At 47.3% G+C, this 17,912-nt stretch overlaps 6 protein-coding genes across 6 annotated transcripts; 4 read left to right on the top strand and 2 right to left on the bottom strand.

Moving 5' to 3' along the window:
- Window positions 1–307: 307 nt before the first annotated feature.
- FSST1_007021 (uncharacterized protein) lies at window positions 308–2,137 on the bottom strand (the record flags this gene model as incomplete). The annotated part of the gene is made up of 1 exon (XM_083236590.1): window positions 308–2,137. One exon carries the CDS (start codon window positions 2,135–2,137, stop codon window positions 308–310), a length of 1,830 nt encoding a protein of 609 aa, XP_083082982.1.
- A 2,692-nt stretch (window positions 2,138–4,829) lies between these two features.
- FSST1_007020 (uncharacterized protein) lies at window positions 4,830–6,630 on the top strand (the record flags this gene model as incomplete). Its single annotated transcript, XM_083236589.1, has 2 exons — window positions 4,830–5,363; window positions 5,416–6,630. The coding sequence occupies 2 exons, from the start codon at window positions 4,830–4,832 to the stop codon at window positions 6,628–6,630; spliced, it is 1,749 nt and encodes a 582-aa protein (XP_083082981.1).
- Window positions 6,631–7,856: 1,226 nt separating this feature from the next.
- FSST1_007019 (carbonate dehydratase NCE103) lies at window positions 7,857–8,528 on the top strand (the record flags this gene model as incomplete). Its single annotated transcript, XM_083236588.1, has 1 exon — window positions 7,857–8,528. One exon carries the CDS (start codon window positions 7,857–7,859, stop codon window positions 8,526–8,528), a length of 672 nt encoding a protein of 223 aa, XP_083082980.1.
- Window positions 8,529–10,496: 1,968 nt separating this feature from the next.
- FSST1_007018 (uncharacterized protein) lies at window positions 10,497–11,498 on the bottom strand (the record flags this gene model as incomplete). The annotated part of the gene is made up of 1 exon (XM_083236587.1): window positions 10,497–11,498. The coding sequence occupies one exon, from the start codon at window positions 11,496–11,498 to the stop codon at window positions 10,497–10,499; it is 1,002 nt and encodes a 333-aa protein (XP_083082979.1).
- A 3,180-nt stretch (window positions 11,499–14,678) lies between these two features.
- On the top strand, window positions 14,679–16,211 carry FSST1_007017 (chromo domain-containing protein; the record flags this gene model as incomplete). Its single annotated transcript, XM_083236586.1, has 2 exons — window positions 14,679–14,858; window positions 14,982–16,211. 2 exons carry the CDS (start codon window positions 14,679–14,681, stop codon window positions 16,209–16,211), a joined length of 1,410 nt encoding a protein of 469 aa, XP_083082978.1.
- Window positions 16,212–16,684: 473 nt separating this feature from the next.
- Window positions 16,685–17,900, top strand: FSST1_007016 (uncharacterized protein; the record flags this gene model as incomplete). The annotated part of the gene is made up of 2 exons (XM_083236585.1): window positions 16,685–17,061; window positions 17,111–17,900. The coding sequence occupies 2 exons, from the start codon at window positions 16,685–16,687 to the stop codon at window positions 17,898–17,900; spliced, it is 1,167 nt and encodes a 388-aa protein (XP_083082977.1).
- Window positions 17,901–17,912: the final 12 nt, after the last annotated feature.

Genomic DNA, 17,912 nt, shown 5'->3' with positions numbered 1-17,912 from the left:
TCACATTAGCGCTATAGCTTCTGCTTAGCGCTATAGCTCCTTCTGCCTAGCAGTAACTTCAGGGCTGCAACTTATTCCCGGGCAGGCTTGATTCCCAGCGGAGTTGTTCAGAGGTTTTTTTATACCGAACTGTCGCACGCCAACAAAATTCCTCCAACCTGAAATGGTCAGTCAAAGGAGCAGGCTCATTTAATGTGATAAACGTCACTCATTTTATACAGTATGTGATTGTCAATCTTTATTTATTCATTTATACAATCTATCATTTAACATTTAACCCATAAACATAATCTCATGCAAGCGCTTTTTAAAAGAGTCTCCAGAGGGAGTCAGCAGTCTTGGTAGCCTTAAAGCGGCTATACCATCTAACCACAGGCCACAACAACAGCATGGCCATCGCCCAAATTGCAATAAACGCAAAAGGATTTTCGATACCATCCGTGACATCAGGGTTCATGGGCTTCTTCCTTCCTGTATCATGACCAAACATATACACCCAGAAAGCACCAAAGCCAAAGACGAAGAACATGTGCACAATGTAAAAGAACAACGCAGCTCGTCCAAAGTCGATCAGCATCGTGAATCGGCTCGCCACTTTTGTGGGGATGCCTTTGAAGATGGCAAGAAGGAAAAAGTTGCCAGCCAGGGTAAAAGCCCAGAATGCGACATCAGGAGGGTACTTCATGATGTAGAAGAAAGACTGTACTGAGACGAGGTACTGGTTGCGCTCGGGGTGAGCGACGTGAGCGGGTGTCTGGAGACATCCTTCAGAGAGGTTGCCAAAGTGCGCGACGCGCGTGAGGACAAAGAAGAGGAAGAAGAATAGACCTGCGACCAGATGGCACAGGGACGAAACTCGGGCGTTCCAGGTCTTTGAGACGTCGATGCGACCGTACAACAATCCCAGGATGGCAAAGGATACCCATGCCATAGGCGGGAAAACGGACATGACGCGCGGTGTAAGAGTGGTCCAGAACCAGAAGCCGAACCAGGGATCGTGAGATACAGCAGGGCCATCAGAAGGACCACCACTGTTGTCGGAAGAGAGAACCTGTGAGTGGTCCTTGATCTCACAGTGGCCGTGAGTGGGAGAAAGCCAAATATTCCACCAGATCGTAACCACCGCAAGCACAGCAAGGAGAACATTGTGCGCATGCCATGAAATGCGCTCAGCACGGCTGGTCTTGATGACAATTGCACTCTCCAACAACGGTACGTTCTCCTCATCATCTTCCTCCTCGGGGAAGAAGCGATTAATAGCGCTCGCCAGAAGAGGTTCCGTCGAGTCAATCGCCAACCAAAGCATACCCGCAAGGAAGTAATCGATGGCAAGCGAGAACAAGACCGCGTTCATCAGCCAGACCTTGCCCAGTGTCATAATGAAGCCCATGACAAAGTTCGCAAAGATCAAAACTGCCGTGCGCACGGCAAAGTATTGCATGATTCGTAGCTTGGACCAGCCGAGCTTCGTTCGCGATCGTCCGAGATACACCACTCCCACGCCCAAAAGCAGCGTGAAACCCGGCGCGCAAAGATGCGTAAGCGTGCGGATAAAGTAGGCGAAATCTGTGTTCCATTCTTTGATTGGCAGGCCATCCATCTCGGTTTCGCGACCGGTGCCGTGGGACCAGCTATTGAGGGCAAGGCCCATGTGATCCATAGCCATCAGAAGCATCAAAAGGCCGCGAAGTAGATCGGGAGGTAGGGCTCGGGAGCTCGGGTTTGTTGGCTTGGAAGGTTCGGGTTCGGGAATGATTTCTTGGAGGATTGGTTGTTCAGAATCGGGTTCGGGTGGGAGTGTACCGTAAGCGATGAGATGGCCGAGACGTTGGTCGGAGGATGAACCGTGGTGAAGAAGATTTGAAGGTCTTCGTGGTTGAGGAGATCTCGGAGGTGGTGGAGATCTCACACCAGCGGCCCTTGGAGGAGGAGATCTCGGAGGAGGAGACACCATACCAGCCATCGAAGACATCATACCACTAGACATCGGAGGAGGAGTTCTCACACCGACAGACCTTGGAGGAGGAGATCTTATACCATCATCTCTTGGAGGAGGAGGAGACCTCACAACATCTCTCGGAGGTGGAGACCTTATACCAAAGTCCCTCGGAGCAGGAGATGATATGTGAGAATTCATCGTTGCTGCCACTGATCAACTCTATTTCAGAGTTGCTTTGTAGATGAAGAAAAAAAGAAGCGAGGAAAAAAGAGAGCAAGAGGAAAGGAAGAAAGTCAAGGGTATATCATAGTTTCGGATAGGTCGGTGAGATGTCTCGACCGATAGTCCGTTGACCGCGACTTCGGCATCATAGATTGAATTCTACAAGCTGATTTGATTATCAACCGGCGGACTTTCTACTTTCTGAGAGAAAAAAAAGATCCTAGTCGCAATCCGTTGCGGAGATTGATTGTTAAGCGAGACTAGTGGACAGCGAGCTGGCGGTTCGCTGTCTAGCGTGTTTTATTGTCGTGACAGTTGGCAGTCAGGCTTTGTTTTTGTGAGTGATTCGTTGGCAATGCGCTGGTTAGGAAGTGGCAAGATATTTTATGATGAGCATGAATTGGATGAGCGAAATGGATGGATATCTTGAATCCGATGCTGCGGGAGTGAACTGTAAGACACTGAGTACATATGAACATGGGGTTGAAACGGTTCGACGTCATAGTCCACGACGCTTACATACGACGATATACGATCAACACCAGCCCCGCGATTTAGCTAGCGGGCCGAACTGTAACCGCCCAGCCTAACTAATTAATAGTACTGTTTATTTACAGACTCTTCGCTGTCATGAGAAAAGTTCATCTCTAGCCTCACTGACTCATCCCTACCCAACAATGTCTCAATGCCATGCAAGTAGGGACCGGAACAAAACTACGTTCGTCCCGTAGGAACCTCATACCCGCTCCTGTGGGGTGATTTGTCGTTCAAGCTAAGTATGCAGTAGATCACCAGCATCAAAGACAAATCTACGTGGCCCTGTAGTTGTTCAATTGCGAAATACTATGTTGATGTGTAGTCATTCTTGGTAGACTGTATGCTGTGTTGGGTAGCTGGGCACCAAACATTGCGCGTCCATCATAAACGAGAATCCTTCTGCCCAGAAGTAACTGATGCCTCAGGACAATGTCTCAGAGACTTTGAAACAAAAGCGTCTATCAGGAATGCACAATTGCAAGCATAGCCAACTTAAGTTAGTAACCCTGGCACCCTAACCCTGAACTACGTAACCCTCTTAACCCCATCTCTCTTCTCTCTTCTCTCGATAAAACCTCGCAGCCTCGCCAAAATCGTATCATATGCACCCCACTCCTCCCGATCTTCTAGGCCCGTGACTCTTTTAGACGACAAGGATGAGATGTCCTTTGAACATCTCATCGCGCAGAGCAGCGGGGCGATTCCAGTCCAACCACCAAGCGACTCCGATCATCATCGAGCAAGCGACTCCGATCGTCACAAGGATATCTTGGCTTGTCGAGTTGCTTTTGCAGCCTACCTTAGATTGTTTCTCTTTGTCTCTGAATACCTGTCCAGGGATAACTTTTAGGCATCTTGTGTAACTGTAGGATAGACATCTTGTGTAACAAGGCTGTGCAAGGGGGAGATAAAGCTCCAGATGTCTAATACCCATGTTGGCTCTATCAGCGTCCGCTTCCCCGAGGGTCAGTAGGGTTACGAGGGTTAGGGTATGAACTCGTTGGGTTAGCCAAGAGAAAGGACTATCTAATCAAGAACCAATGCATATAGTCCAGGGTATGAATAGAATGTGATGGATGGGTGATTTATAGCACAAAGACCTATCGAACCACTCTTCTACCCGCCCCATACAAGCCACGTCGCAAATTCAGGTACTCCCAATCAACTATCCTACAGTCATATACTCTATACACCTTTTTGCATTATTCTTTTTTGCTTATCTTGCGGTGTAATGAGGGGTTGATCACCTTGGCAAGTTTTTTCTTTCTTGGCAAGCTGGTAGGTTCTTTTCTTTATGTTAAAGAACCTCTGACCGACCTTTAAGACGTTAACTACTAGTCCAGTTTAACACAGAACTGTCTACTCTCGGTTAGTCCTGGATATTAACAAAGACGAAGACCAGGTAGGTAGAAATAGAAATAAGCGCTAGGAGATATACTACACTTTGTATACAGAGTATTCATTTTAAATAGGATCCTATGTCACTTTTTTCTTTCTTTTTAAACCAAGACAACCAACAACCAACAACCCGGTTAATTAACCAATTACTATATCCACCTAGATAGGCACCACTATCCACCCACCTGTACTCTTTAGGACGATTGCATACTATAATGCAAGGAGCATTTGATGGGGGGGGGCTTCGCAAAGTCTAATCGTATAATGCAAGGAGCATATTGTTTTTATGTGTAGCAACCTTGTCAGACTGATGTTCTGCATCTCCTCAGCTGTGATTTCTTTTCTTTGCTTTCTCGGTTAGAAGAAGCATAACATAACAAATACAAACTCCCATTTGACGCCTGGTTACTGTTTAAATGGGGTTCCCCTCAACGTTCATCTGGTTTAACGATATCGAATACCTCGTCCAACGTCTTTGCTTCCAGGATCACCCATCCACTGTAATCTCGCTTGAAAAAAGAAAGCAAACCAACATTAAGCCACATTTCTTTGGAATGTTATGCAGGTTACCTTTTTTTTTTTTTTTTTTGCTAGCGTCTTGTTGTTAAAAACACGCATTTAATATTGCCTTGTCGCCGGCTTACTATATCACTTTCTCGAACTCAGAGACATTAAAAGAATCTCCTCAATCATCCGCAATACAGTATCTTCTTCCTATCGACATCTTTTCATCATGGCGGCAACTGCTCGCTCTTTTCCTATTGATTTGGACAACCCTCTTCCCACTCCCACGCGCACTCCCACAACACAACCGCCTAGCAACGGTAATATTAACGTCGCTTCACCGGTCACTCCGTCAGTCCCTCCGCCTGATCAACAGATTAGGAATTCATGCATAAAGAAGCTTAATGAAGAGCAAGCCTTGTCTCCGCAGAATCTCGACTTTATTCTGTATCTTATAAACAATGAGCTTCAAGGGGATTTAAAGATCATGCATTCTAGCTTCATGGACTTAAATGTGACGGGCATCCCGCATAAGAAACCGGATCATTTTATAGCGCCAATCTGCCACGCCGAGTTTGAGGGGCGTTGGTCCCTCGTTTTGGTGGGCAAAGTAATCGAGGAGTCAGCAAACAAAGTCTCTTTCGTAGCTCTACATTACGATGCTCAACCAAATCACAAGCGCGATACGGATGTCAACAAGAAGCTCCTTCGTTGGGTGCAGGGATATTATGGGAAGGTAGCGAAGTTGAAGTTTCAGCTTGCTGTAAGTTTATACGCCATGCTATATCTGTCATTCTTCCTACTAACTCACTCAGACAGGTCCTAAGCATCATCAAGAGTTTGCTAGCGGACCATTCGTTATCATGGCGGCCATTCAGTTTGCCAAGTTTGGGATGATCAGCTCGAGAAACTCCAGGAAATGGGAGGATGACCCAGTGGCTTTGATCACGGGCTTGCTAAATAGTAGGCGCACGGCTCCCCATCAACAGCCGTCGCCGTCCAACGTGTATGGGAGCCCATACAAGGACCCAGCGGAACTGCGACGTCCTGAGTCCGCGCCCTCGACAACCTCGCCCAGGAGGCGGTCTAACTCGAAAATTCCTCCTGCCAAAACCGACATGTTTAGCAGACCATCCCCAGCGCCAGAGCCTTCCAAAACACCAGAGCGTTCTCAAACGCCGGAGCCTTCTCGTGGACGTCGAGGGCGGACTAGCACGCCGTCTGAGAGAAGTAACCGGGGGAGGAGCCGGACGCCCTATAATCCTGCTACCATGGCCATGGCAGGGGCTATCAAGCCGACTGTGAGCAGCCCCAAGTTACATCCTGCCGAGGCATGTGAGCCCAACTCAAAGGAATACCGACTTGAGAACAACAAACGAAGTGAGCATACCATGTCTATAGATGAGGAGGAGCGCCTAGAAAGTGTCCGTCTAAGAAATGAGAGACATGAACTCATTGCCAAGTTCCGGGAAATGCAAAAGAAGGTCAAGGACGCGCAAAAGTCATCGAGCGAAGCCGAGCAGAAATATAAGGAGAAAATCACGGAGAGGGACAACGCCACTAAAGAGCATATGCTAGCCCAAGATAAAGTCGAGGATCAACAAAAGGAGAGAAGCAAATTGATCGCCGACCTCCGGCCAGTCCGGCCATCCAAATACTTGGGAAACGAAGAGATGGTCGAACATATAGCCAGCTTCTTTGACAACAAAAACTTAGTTCCTTCCAAGAGAGATCTCGAGGACAAGTTGAAGCGTAAGCGCAAAGCCGATGATGAAATCGATTCCGCTCAAAAAGTGCAGAAGCAGAAAGAGGTCGGCATCATCGAGGCACAGAACGCTGAGTGTGAAGCAGAGGGGAAGGCCCAAGAGGCTTGTAAGCGGGCGGATGTGGCAGTTATCTTTTTTCGCAAAAAGAGGGAATACGAGAATGACTTGGAGAAAAACGAAAGTCATTGGGTAGAGCGCAAAAAGAAGAAGGATTGGCTGGCTGATTGGCAAGAAGAGAGAAAAAAACAGGGACGAGGGATATAAGAAGAAACAGATGATATAATCTACGATGTGTGCATGCAATCTTTGGTGTTGAATTAGAGAAGTTTGTTTTGCAGCGGGTAATATGTAGGTTGTTTCTTCGTTCTAAGACGAATACATTCAAACAATATCATATCTCGTTACTTTTGCTGGTATAACGGAAATAAAAAGGATATTGTATTCGTAGTTACATGTTTCCATACAGTGAGGCTATTCCCAGACTGACGGTTAAAGGTGGGTTCTTAGACGTCACGTGCTACCAATAGCAATGCCTAATAAAAAAGATGGGTTCTGAAGGGAAGCTCTTCCAAAAGACCAAAGCTCCCTCCGGAATCCGGCAATTCGGATTGTTATGACGATGACTCAACCTAGCAGCTCTCACAATCAGCACCAACATTTTTTAGTGCTTGAGCGTGGGGTCATCGGCAGTGAAGAGACAAAAAACGAGATGATGTTCCCCGGGTTCCGTCCCTGCTGCCCTGTAATCTCATCTGTAGTACAACCCTGGCCTGTAACATTACATGGGTTACAAATGTCTGTTCCCCAACGAAGCACCATACCAGGACAGTAGCTCGATTCAATTGAGAAGAGTAATTACACACGGTAATTGTCAATTGATTGGTGACTCTTCACGGAGTCTGCTCGGAAATGTCTCGTCAACTACCGGGGCAAATCACGGCTACGTACGGGCCGTCGTCCGAATCTTAGTTGTTATCAAGACTTATCGTCAGTGGAGGTTCAAAAGTTAATTGATACTAGTGACTTTCTGTTCCAAGGCAGTAGAGTCAAAAAAAGAAAGGTTTTTTGTCGTCAACTCAACTCAACAAATTGGAATCTAATCTCAACCTTTCGGTATCTGTCCGTCCCAAATTTATTACAGAGTACAGACTCTCTCTCCCACTGTATCACCCCCCAACAGTGCACTACAGCTCTACTGCAGGCTTGTCACATCCACCCACACACCTTGCATCTCCGTCCCGTCCTTTATCGCGCCATTCTTTCCCCCGGAGTGCGCTCCAGTGGATATCCCGATAATGTTTTCCTCTCGGCTCGCTTCATTTTCTCTCCGCTCATCGGTCTCCTCTTCTTCATCCTCCATCGCTTCAACTCTTTCTTCTCATCACCTAGCTTCTCGATCCATTCCAACCGCTTCTCGCTTGCGCTTCTGTTCCTCTTCTTCAACAGACTCCTCATCCCCCTCCGCTTCAAAACCCACCTCGTGGCGCACAATGGCCGAAAAGGACATCACAAAGTACCTCCAGCAAAGCCACGACCGGCTGTTCGTCAACAACCGCGAGTGGGCTGAGAACAAGGCCAAGGTCAACCCCGACTTCTTCAAGAACCTCGCCGCCGGCCAAGCCCCCGAGTACCTCTGGATCGGATGCGCCGACTCTCGCATCCCCGCCGAGCAGATCTGCGGCCTCGAACCCGGCGAGGCATTTATCCACCGCAACATTGCCAACCTCGTCTGCAACACCGACCTCAACGCCATGGGCGTCATTAACTATGCCGTGAAGCACCTCGGCGTCAAGCACATCATCGTCTGCGGCCACTACGGCTGCGGAGGTGTCAAGGCCGCCATGACCCCTCAAGATCTTGGTCTGCTGAACCCCTGGTTGCGAAACATCCGCGACGTGTACCGTCTTCACGAGAAGGAGCTCGATGCCATTGCCGACGAGAGTGAGCGATACGACCGACTTGTCGAGCTCAACGTCGTTGAGCAGTGCCGCAACGTCATCAAGTCTGCCGACGTTCAGCAGTCATGGCACGAGAACAAGTACCCCATCGTCCACGGATGGGTTTTCGGATTCAAGGACGGTCTGCTCAAGGATCTCAAGATTGACTTTGAGGCGGTGCTGGCTGATATCCAAAAGATTTACAACCTTGTTGACAAGAAATAATTGGGGGGCGTAGCGTAGATAGAATAAGAATTACAATACCGTTTCAATGTGTAGATGTAGTGTCATGGCTGGCTCTGTCTGTGTATGTTTGGACTAAAGCTGTGCACGACAAGAAGTCAATCGCAAACCGAGGGACGTCCACCTTTTAAACATAAAAGTAGCGTTCCTCTAAGTGCCTGATATGCAGGGATATCACAAGTCTTCAGCCCTACAAGTAACTGTAACAGGGACCACGGCTTGGCTCGACCACCCATATGACGGTCTGGGCCTTCAAGGTGTCGATGGCGATACTAGCGGGTTTATGTCAGCGGCGCAAGATACGCATGAACTTTAGTAAGTAGACATTGGTCTTGCTTCTCTTTATTCATTTATGAGCAAATCAAGTCAAATACTACGAGAAAATGGGCTTCTTACGTCTTTAATCAGAGAATTCACATCATGAAGATGGATATCACGTGACCACCCTTTCAGGATGCAGCTCCACACATCGTACGATTTCCCACATGGCCCTGGGGATTTACATCGTGTACCTTGCAGACTTTAAAAATCTTGACCTACGGGTTACTGTTCTGAGTGCCGGATTCGAGATTGACGGGGATGATTTGTGGAGGATTAAAGCCGGAAAAGGAAGGTTATTTGGTGATGAGGAATGGCTATGTTTCTTGGGGCAGGGCGCTTGGGCCACAAATACAGTTGACTACCATCGCGGGTTGGGGGGATTTTTCGACATGCCTAAATGACAATTTAAGGCTGTCGGCTGGCCATCAAAGGTACATACAGCATGTCAGAGTTCAATGTGATATGTAGGTACTGCTGATAGCCGGTCGACAGCCTTATTTTGTCATCTACATATGTTAAACAACCCCCTCTTCCCCTATGGTAGACTTACCTACCTATGATGAACAAAGTGGATGTGAGCACTGTAAGTCTTGAATGATCTTATACATGTCAAATCTGATCTAGATTAACGGTGCTGCATGTTCAACGGTACTGCGAAATCACGCTCAATTCGTACTTGTAGGATTTCCTAATGTTGCTGTGATAAATTGACCGAAGATTCTACGCCGGAAGACCTTGATGGCCGACCTAAGTAAGGTCAACGTAGCCATCAATCAGTGCATAATGGGGGGGTTATCCTTCAGTATTGAATTTCGATTATGTTTAACTGCAAACATTCAAACAGAATTTAAATACTTGTTATACGTGGCTGGTCTTGTTTTTGTGCCAGTGCGACAACGTTGTCTGGTGAAGCTAGCTGTAGATGAATCACCACATTCGATGATGCCTTCAAAGTTTAACATCTTGTCGCATTATTCACAAAGTCGGTGATTTACAATCCACTTGACGGTCTTTACTTCTTTAAATTATTTTAGTCTATTTACTTTTTAATCTTCACTTTTGCTGTAATATTTCAGGTCTGGCTAGTGCGCTTTATTGTCACTTCATTCCACCACCGTCTTGCATCTTATCATCCACTTCTCCCGAGGTTAATTAGGCAAAGCCGCCCAAGAAGGTAACTTGCATCACGAATGTGTATGGAAGTTCCTTCCGGCTTTGCCTCTCTATAATGAGGCCAACCTCCTCTTGGCATTAGCCTCTGATTGGTCAGAAAGTGAAAATCGGCGCGCCATTGGCTGGCGAAAGATGTGCTAAAAATAAGGTTAGTGAGAAATGCCCTATAAGCCACTGTAAAAAAGAGGCCGCACCTTAAGAAAATAGCAACCTAATAAGAAGAGGCCCTGAAGGAAGAAGAAGAAGGCCCCTGAAAGAAGAAGAAGAAGAAGCTACCTATTGAAAGAAGAAGAAGGCTTCTGAAGGAAGAAGAGGTTAAGACCTAATCCGAGGCCGAGGCTTTGCCTGCGTCTAGGATGACGGAGTCAGCATCAAGGGTCTTGTATAATGTTGAACCCTAAAGATTATATAAACATATCGTAAATCTTATCATTAATAGTATTTTCCCTATATCGCTTATTGCCCATGTCTCTGATGTCGTTGCTGTTTAAAAATGTCCAACAATTGCCCTTCCTTTACAGCCTCGTCCCACTGTCTTAGATGTTCCTTCAGGTCATTCCCCATGCCCAATATTAACTGATCCACATAAGCCGCTGCATCCTCGTTCTTACAGGCCCGTCGCAGCTCAGCATCTGCCAATGCCATCTCTTTCTTGGCCTTCTTGACTTCGTCATGTTGCTTCTTGCGCTGCTTACTCAACGAGGCAAACATCTCGCTGATCTTGCGCTTTCGCGCCGACTTTTCCTCCAGATCGGCCTTCAGAGGGCTCTCCATCTCGTTATACTCTTTGAGAAATACATCGGATAGTTTCTGATCTGTCATGCCTAGTTTCTGATGTTCAATATGGGCTACGCAGTTTTTTGTGATAAAGTCGTCCGTTGCCTGTTGACACTTGTCGAGTTGATCTTTAGTCGACTGGCATTCTGTAGCGGCGACTTTAAGCTTGCGTTCATAGTCCGTATACGTCTCGCGGATTTTTCTTAACGCCTGTTCGTCCTTCTCTAACTTCTTTACCTTCTCTCGATAGTTGACAAAAGAATTGTCACTCGCTTCTTCCAGTGCACGTATGGCAGTCAGCTGCTCCGTAGAGTATTCTGCTTCAAAACCCTTCTCGTGGCTTATTCGGTACTTTAAATAAGCCACAAATTCCACATGAGATCGCGTGGAGTTGGGCTCATGTGCGTCGATAAGAGGTGGCTTCCGGCCCACTTTGTCTATGGCCTGCCTAGGCTGGCGACTTCTAGGAGACAAGGTACTCTCTCGCGGGCGACTTTCAAGAGAAGACTCCGTCTGTGGAGTCGTGCCTTGAAGCCAGTTTTGTACATGAGGAGAAGATTCAAGGGGATCGTGAGCCCCGGTTGTCGAGGTTATCGAGGTTGTCGAGGTTGTCGAGGGCGCGGATGTGGTATGAGGCGGTGCCTCTGGTATCTTGAATGAGGTATCATCACGACTCATCATGTCTGTGATAAATTCTTTGGTGTCGTCGATCCATTTCTAGGAGGTTGACTTAATCATCCCATGTCTCACTAACTCATTGGCCGCCATAAGGACAAATGGTCCGCTCATAAAGCGCTGATTATGTATAGGGCCATTAGTCTAAGTAAGTTAGTAAAAAGAATAACAGGTAAAATAGAATATAAACTTATAATCTCCGTGAATGTAAACTTCGTTTTCTTCTCAGAGTACCGCTTTAGCCAAAGAGTAATCTTCTTTTTAGCATCCCTAATATGGTGGTTATTTGGTAGAGAATCGTAATATTGAGCTCTAAAATAGGTTACATCTGATGAACTCTCGGTTTCTTTGATTATAAAGACGAGGCTCCAATGCCCCTGATTCTCATGCTCGGTATGGTAAATGGGCAATAGGAGCTTATCTGGAACATCATTCGGCATGCTTCTGGTATAAATAGTCCAGGACGTGGAAGCCATGATCTGTAAACCCGGAGGAAGATCATTGGCAAGAAGATGCAGAAGATAGTCGAGAGTCCGCGGAGACAAGTTCTCCTGTCCATCAAGTTCGTGAAGGCATTGGACCTTGAGTGTATCATTATTTGACTCCTTGGTGTTAACGAGAGTGCTATCCGTACTAACGGGGATGATAGTTTCGGCCGCAAGTGTGCAGGATCGCCTGGAGGACATCGGGAAAGAAGGACAAGGAGTGTCAAGTGAGGAGCAAAACTGGTTGGAGACCTCGCGAGGATACAGAGAAATATAAATACACTTGAGGCTAGAGAATGCGATTACTTGATTTTTGCTCAGATGGAGTAACCGAAACCTTACACAACCCACAAAACCTTCCTTCAACCAAGCTGAGCCCTCAATTTCGACTTGGATCTTAATCTATAGCACTAATCGTATCGCAGATAGTCCGCCGCCGAAGCTTGACGGAAGGAACCGAGGTCTATCGTGATGACGATCATGACCTTGAGCCCGAGGCTATCGAGGCCGTCATTGCACCGTTATCGAGGGATTCTAGTCTCGCAAAGCAGGCCTTTTCGATAGGCCGGGATTCCAGCCCTAGTAACCACAATAACGCCATCAGGCTAGCCGCCTTTAGTTGCCGAATTCTTCTGCTTCTATCGAAGGAAGAAGAGGCTAAGAAAGGTTACCTCTACGAAGAGCTTAATGCATTAATAAAGCTACGCAAGAAGCTAGAGTTAGGCGAGGAATAGGATACTAAGGATAAAGTTTTCCTTGAGGCCGTAGACATAGGGTATATCTAATGGTGGCTAATCTGCCTAGCGAGGCAGGTTACTTATATTATCGATATCTTTAACCGAAGGGTTAAGGTTATCGATATAAGACCGTGAAGGTGCTATATACAGAAGTGACTGGAAAATGGGGGTTCTATCGGGGTAATTTACAACGTTAAATTAAAGCAGGGCCGAATCCAGAGGCTGACTAGCTGAGTTAGTTATTAGGCAGATAAACTCCGACATGATAAAGTGGCTTACATTCATGCAATTGATCTGGATTACGTGCGGACCTGTTATCTCAATCTACCCTACCAGAGAGTAATAAAGTGTCTTCAACTGTGTCTTCAACTGGGGGTCTAGTCTACTTATGCTAGTAACTATGGTAAGAACTTGCTGCAGAGGTATGCCTAAGTTATTGGATTTGCTAGAAATATCTAGTATACTCGTAAGTTCTTGCTTAGTTAGTCGTCTAATGCAAATACACAAGCTTGATAAGAGGCTGAATGAATAGAGTAGAGTTAATCTTGGAGATTTCAGTAGTGGAAGCTGTATTTGAAATCCATCGTAGATTGTGACAGGAAATGGAAACTGTTTCTCGGTTCCAACGAGAACGCGTCGTCGTTTACCCTACAGCCTACGAGAAGGACAAGCGCGACTTTCAACAGTCCAACATCCCCTTAATTGATGCCATGCAGTCAATGGGGCTAGGCTAACTTGACACCCAATCAGAAATCCTTCGATGCAATTTGACACCGGTCTCGCCCATTCTTCGGCACTCTGACTCAACTCACCACAATCGCGATCTCAACCAACACCGCCTCGTATACATGAGCCCCATTTGCTCACCCATCTTCAACAATCAGTAAAACTGCTCGGTCTGGTGGTCTAGTGGTATGATTCTCGCTTAGGGAAAACCCTATAGCATTGCTTGCGAGAGGTCCCGGGTTCAATCCCCGGCCAGACCCTTTCTTTTGCTGGTTGAGCGTCTGATCAGGCGTAGTGATTTGCTTTTTGCCATGGCGCCTCTGAACTGTCTGTCTGTGTTGGTTGTATTGTCCTCGATGGGCGCTATGGATCGATGGATCGGTACGAAGGGAGACCTTCTTTGTCTTCCAACGCTCAAATGCGACTTGTGGTGTGTGTCATGTGGACTGAGCCTTGGACTAACTGTTTCAATAGAACAAACAACTTTCCAGTTGCCATTGTCACCTTCACAGCGACAGCTAAGAATAAATGTCCTATTCATGGACATCTTTGTCTGTTTGCTTTTGTTGCCGTTTGATGGTGTGGAGCTCGGGAATTAGATTGGCACGCGCCATGGTTGTCGCGTAAAGCCCTGTCTTTCGAATGCCTCAGGGTATCAGAAAAATTGACCCCTGGAAGCATGAGAGACGAAATTAGTAGGTCACTTTATGCCCCTTAGGCTATGGTGCTTAGACTACTTATTCTTATACCCTAGGACTTAGGAGGTCAACCTTTTCTGCTACACTTACGTAACAGAAAACTCGACCTTGGTGTGGTGCATGTCGCAATAATTCGGACAGTTCAACGCCCACTGAGCTCCATGTCTGCTCCCTTATTTAAATTTCTACAAAGCTGTGTGTATAGACTTCTGTCACCCTCAACCGGGATTAAATGTGCAATAGGAAAACGCATCATGATTTTGGCCAAGACCTTGTCTTGTCACTCAATCAAATTGGATTGATGCAAACGAAAGAGTAAACAGCACAACACATTCATTGTTCCCATCCCTTCTTCCCATCCTCATTTTCCACGTAAGACAAAAACAAACCAAGTAAAACAACTTCTGTATTTAGCATCGCCCCATTCTTCTCTCTTTATCGTTTGCACACGTGCATTCGCATTGAATTGTTCTTTGTCATCGGCTTAGACCCTTTTTTTTTCTCTCTAGCTGCCTTGTTTTTTTTCTTTGTTCGATCGCCATGAACGCGCTCTTTGGCTTCCTCTCGTCACCGCTTAAAAAGCAGCCCGAGATACCACCAACCGCCACAATGCCAGTTTCCGCTTCACAACAGTCGCGAACTTCTTCGCCTAGAAATCATCGAATCCCCAAACGCGCATCAAACCAATTTTCAGAATCGGAAGGTCCACGTCGCAGCCCTGTAAGTGCCAGCCAACTGTTGATGCAGCTATCCGCCCTGCCACTGCCAGACTCTGTCGCGACTCCCCTCAGCAAAACCTACACTCATTGGTTATTTGTTACTTGACTAACTTTGCGACAAAAGCTCTCACGACGTAGCAACGTTTCTTCTACAACATCTGTACTCGATACCACTGGCGACATCTCTATCACCAGCACAAGACGCGAGACCATCGCTACAATGCCCCCTCCCTCCAAAACACCAAAGCGAAAATCCATGGGTGGTGTACAATCGTCATCTGTCCCCAAACGAACCACTGCGTCTCAACGCGTCTCTTCCTCCCCACGACCACGACCGACTAAAAGGCAGCCGTCCGTCGAGCTTGGCGAGGATTCAATGATGAGCGCTTCCAGCCGCTCTCCAGCCGCCTCAAGCAAGGCACGCAGTAACAAGAACTCCCCTGCCACGTCTGCTAGAAGCACACGAACCAGCGCCGCGAATTCTCCTGCGACATCCACCACCAAAAAGAGAGTGCCCATGAAGCCTAACTTTAGGGCGGTGAACAGTCCTCTTGCGGAGAGCCACCCTGCTTCTTCGCGCCCTTCTCCCCGAGCTCAACCAAGATCTAGACGATCGCAAGTTGTCGTCGAGGCAGAGGAGTCTGAGGAGTCTGAGGAGGAAGCGTACGAAGAAGAACATCAGGGACCCGATGTGCAGGAGGAATACGAAGAGAACCTCGAGGAAGAACAGCCTGAGGAAGAGCTCGAGGAACAACAGCCTGAGGAAGAGCTCGAAGAAGACATCGCGCCAGTAGAGGAAGAAGAAGAAGAGGAAGAGGCCGAGGAAGACGACGACGAAGAGCACGGATTCGAGCAAATCATGGATTATCGCTGGGTTGGTGATAAGATTGAACTTCGCGTTATGTGGTCAGACGGCGAGCGCACCTGGTCCCCCGAAGAGGTTTTCCACGAAGACAGCCCCGACGCCCTCTTTGCCTTTTGGCGCAGGCGTCCCGGCGGCCGACCCGATAACCCCGAGAACCCAGGCACATATCTAGTCTTTGCCATCCGCAAACACAGAACCTACCGTCGTAAGAATCAGGTATTTGTGGAGTGGTTGGGCTACCCCCCGTCCGAGGGTACCTGGGAGAGCCAAGACTACATTGAACAGGTTGCTACGGACCACTTTGACGACTACATGGACAAGCTTAAGGAAGCTGGTAAAGTCAAGCTCCCAGCCAAGGGCAGGACTGCTGAACCGCTCAAGAAGAAGGGCACTGCAAAGCCTGTCGCCAAGGGTAGGGGTAGACCCAAGGGTTCAACAAAGTCGACCTTGAACAAGACTCAAGGCAAGTCGCGAGTCACGAAACGCTAGATGGAGATGGGTCGGTTTAGAGTGTGTTTATTGTACTACTAGAGGTTGTTGAAACCATTATGCGCGGTATTGCTTTATGTTGGACAGTTGAGAGGGCAATTAGGTATATTACCTTATGACGGGATGATTCTATACTTTGGTCAATTGACTAGCACTATTCTTTTTGTTTTACCATCGCTCACTGCCTTGCCTCTTTGTGTTGCCGAACCTGATACCTTAGATACTGTGTTAAACAGTACAAGTAATTACGTTTTGTCTTGAGCTTTTAGATTTAAATACTCTCTGTTTTCAGAATCGGCGCCGATGAGATTGTTGTGCTTTTGTAAACTCCGTACAGATACGGAGTTTTGGTTGCTGACTGGGATGGGATCCATCAGATGGGTCTGGCTGACTGTATCCATCACAACTCCTCACTCTCAATTATTCTTGATCTTTTAGATACTCTTCCAAACACAACTATAATTGTTTCCAAAATGGCTTCTTCACCCAATATTTCCCATCGCATCCCCACAATCGTCATTCTCACCATCCTCGCCATTTTCGGCCTCGACGCGCTCCTCCTCCAACTCGAGCGCAATGGCTGGATGGACATGTCACGCAGCATAACCCAAGACCCTCTCCCTCGCTTCCTCCCTGACACAAACAGATTGATCGTTAAGCAATATACGGGAATTGGTCTACTTGATGAATTCTTCGCTTTTTCGAATATTGTTTGGGCGACTGTCACTGATGGTTCGAGACCGGAAGTGTCGCTTTTCATGATTTGCTTTGGTGGGCAGCTTATTGCTACGTTTATGGTGTTTGTTATTGAAGCCCAAAGAACTGTGGGATGGAGTCCTATTGTACTCAAGTAAGTTATGCCATTTTTTAAATGAGGTTTCAATTGCTGATGGGTGTAGTGGTGCTGTTTGGTTATGGGTTGTTCAGTCCGTTGGCTTTGGCTTCATCGCGCCAGTTTACTACGTTGTTCATTTACTCTTGACGTCCAAGGCATCATGGGCACAGAGCGTTCATGTCCGCGACTATCTCAGCCTTCACACTGTCGTCCCATCTTTCTTGCTGGGCTACTTCGTGCCATGCATTTTCCTGGTGTACCCGTTCTCCAACCACAATGTTCGACAGTGGTCCAACGCCGTCTGGGCAATGGCTCCCTTCTACATCTTCATCCTCCAGACTGTTTTCACTGGTCTTCTCAAGAGGCTTAGCGTCGGACAGGATGCGAATAGATCAAAGGTTATGCTCGAGAAGGCTGCTTTGCGACATGCTTACGGCTTCGCATGGAACATCGCCGTCGTGAGCCAAATGGCCACCTACGCAGTCCTCATCGCAGCGGGCGCTTTTCCAAGCTTATTTCCCAAAGGTATCGCGCGCTCATTTACCGCGGAAAAAGTTTTTATTCCCGATGCAGCACCGCATTCGTACGAGCCAATGTCCAGCGCTGGGGCAGCGATGCATAACTTTCTCATCTACGATTTCGCTACTGGTTCTGTCGCGGGACTTATCTGGGGTCTTCAGCAACTATTGGAAGTCAAGCCGGAATTGAAGAGCGGAGAGGAAAGGACGAATCTTGTTAGGGGTGTTGTCACGAGTGTTTTGCTTTCGGGACCGGGTGGTGCGCTTATTGCGTTGATGCAGCATCGTGATGAGTCTGTTCTTAGTGCTGAGGCCAAGGCTGAGAAAACGAAGTGATCGAAGGGAATT

Source organism: Fusarium sambucinum, chromosome II, assembly GCF_050947815.1.
Source record: "Fusarium sambucinum isolate potato_lamoka chromosome II, whole genome shotgun sequence".
NCBI lineage: Eukaryota > Fungi > Ascomycota > Sordariomycetes > Hypocreales > Nectriaceae > Fusarium > Fusarium sambucinum.
Note: the sequence above shows the minus strand (reverse complement) of the source record. Positions and strands in the feature narration are given on the sequence as shown.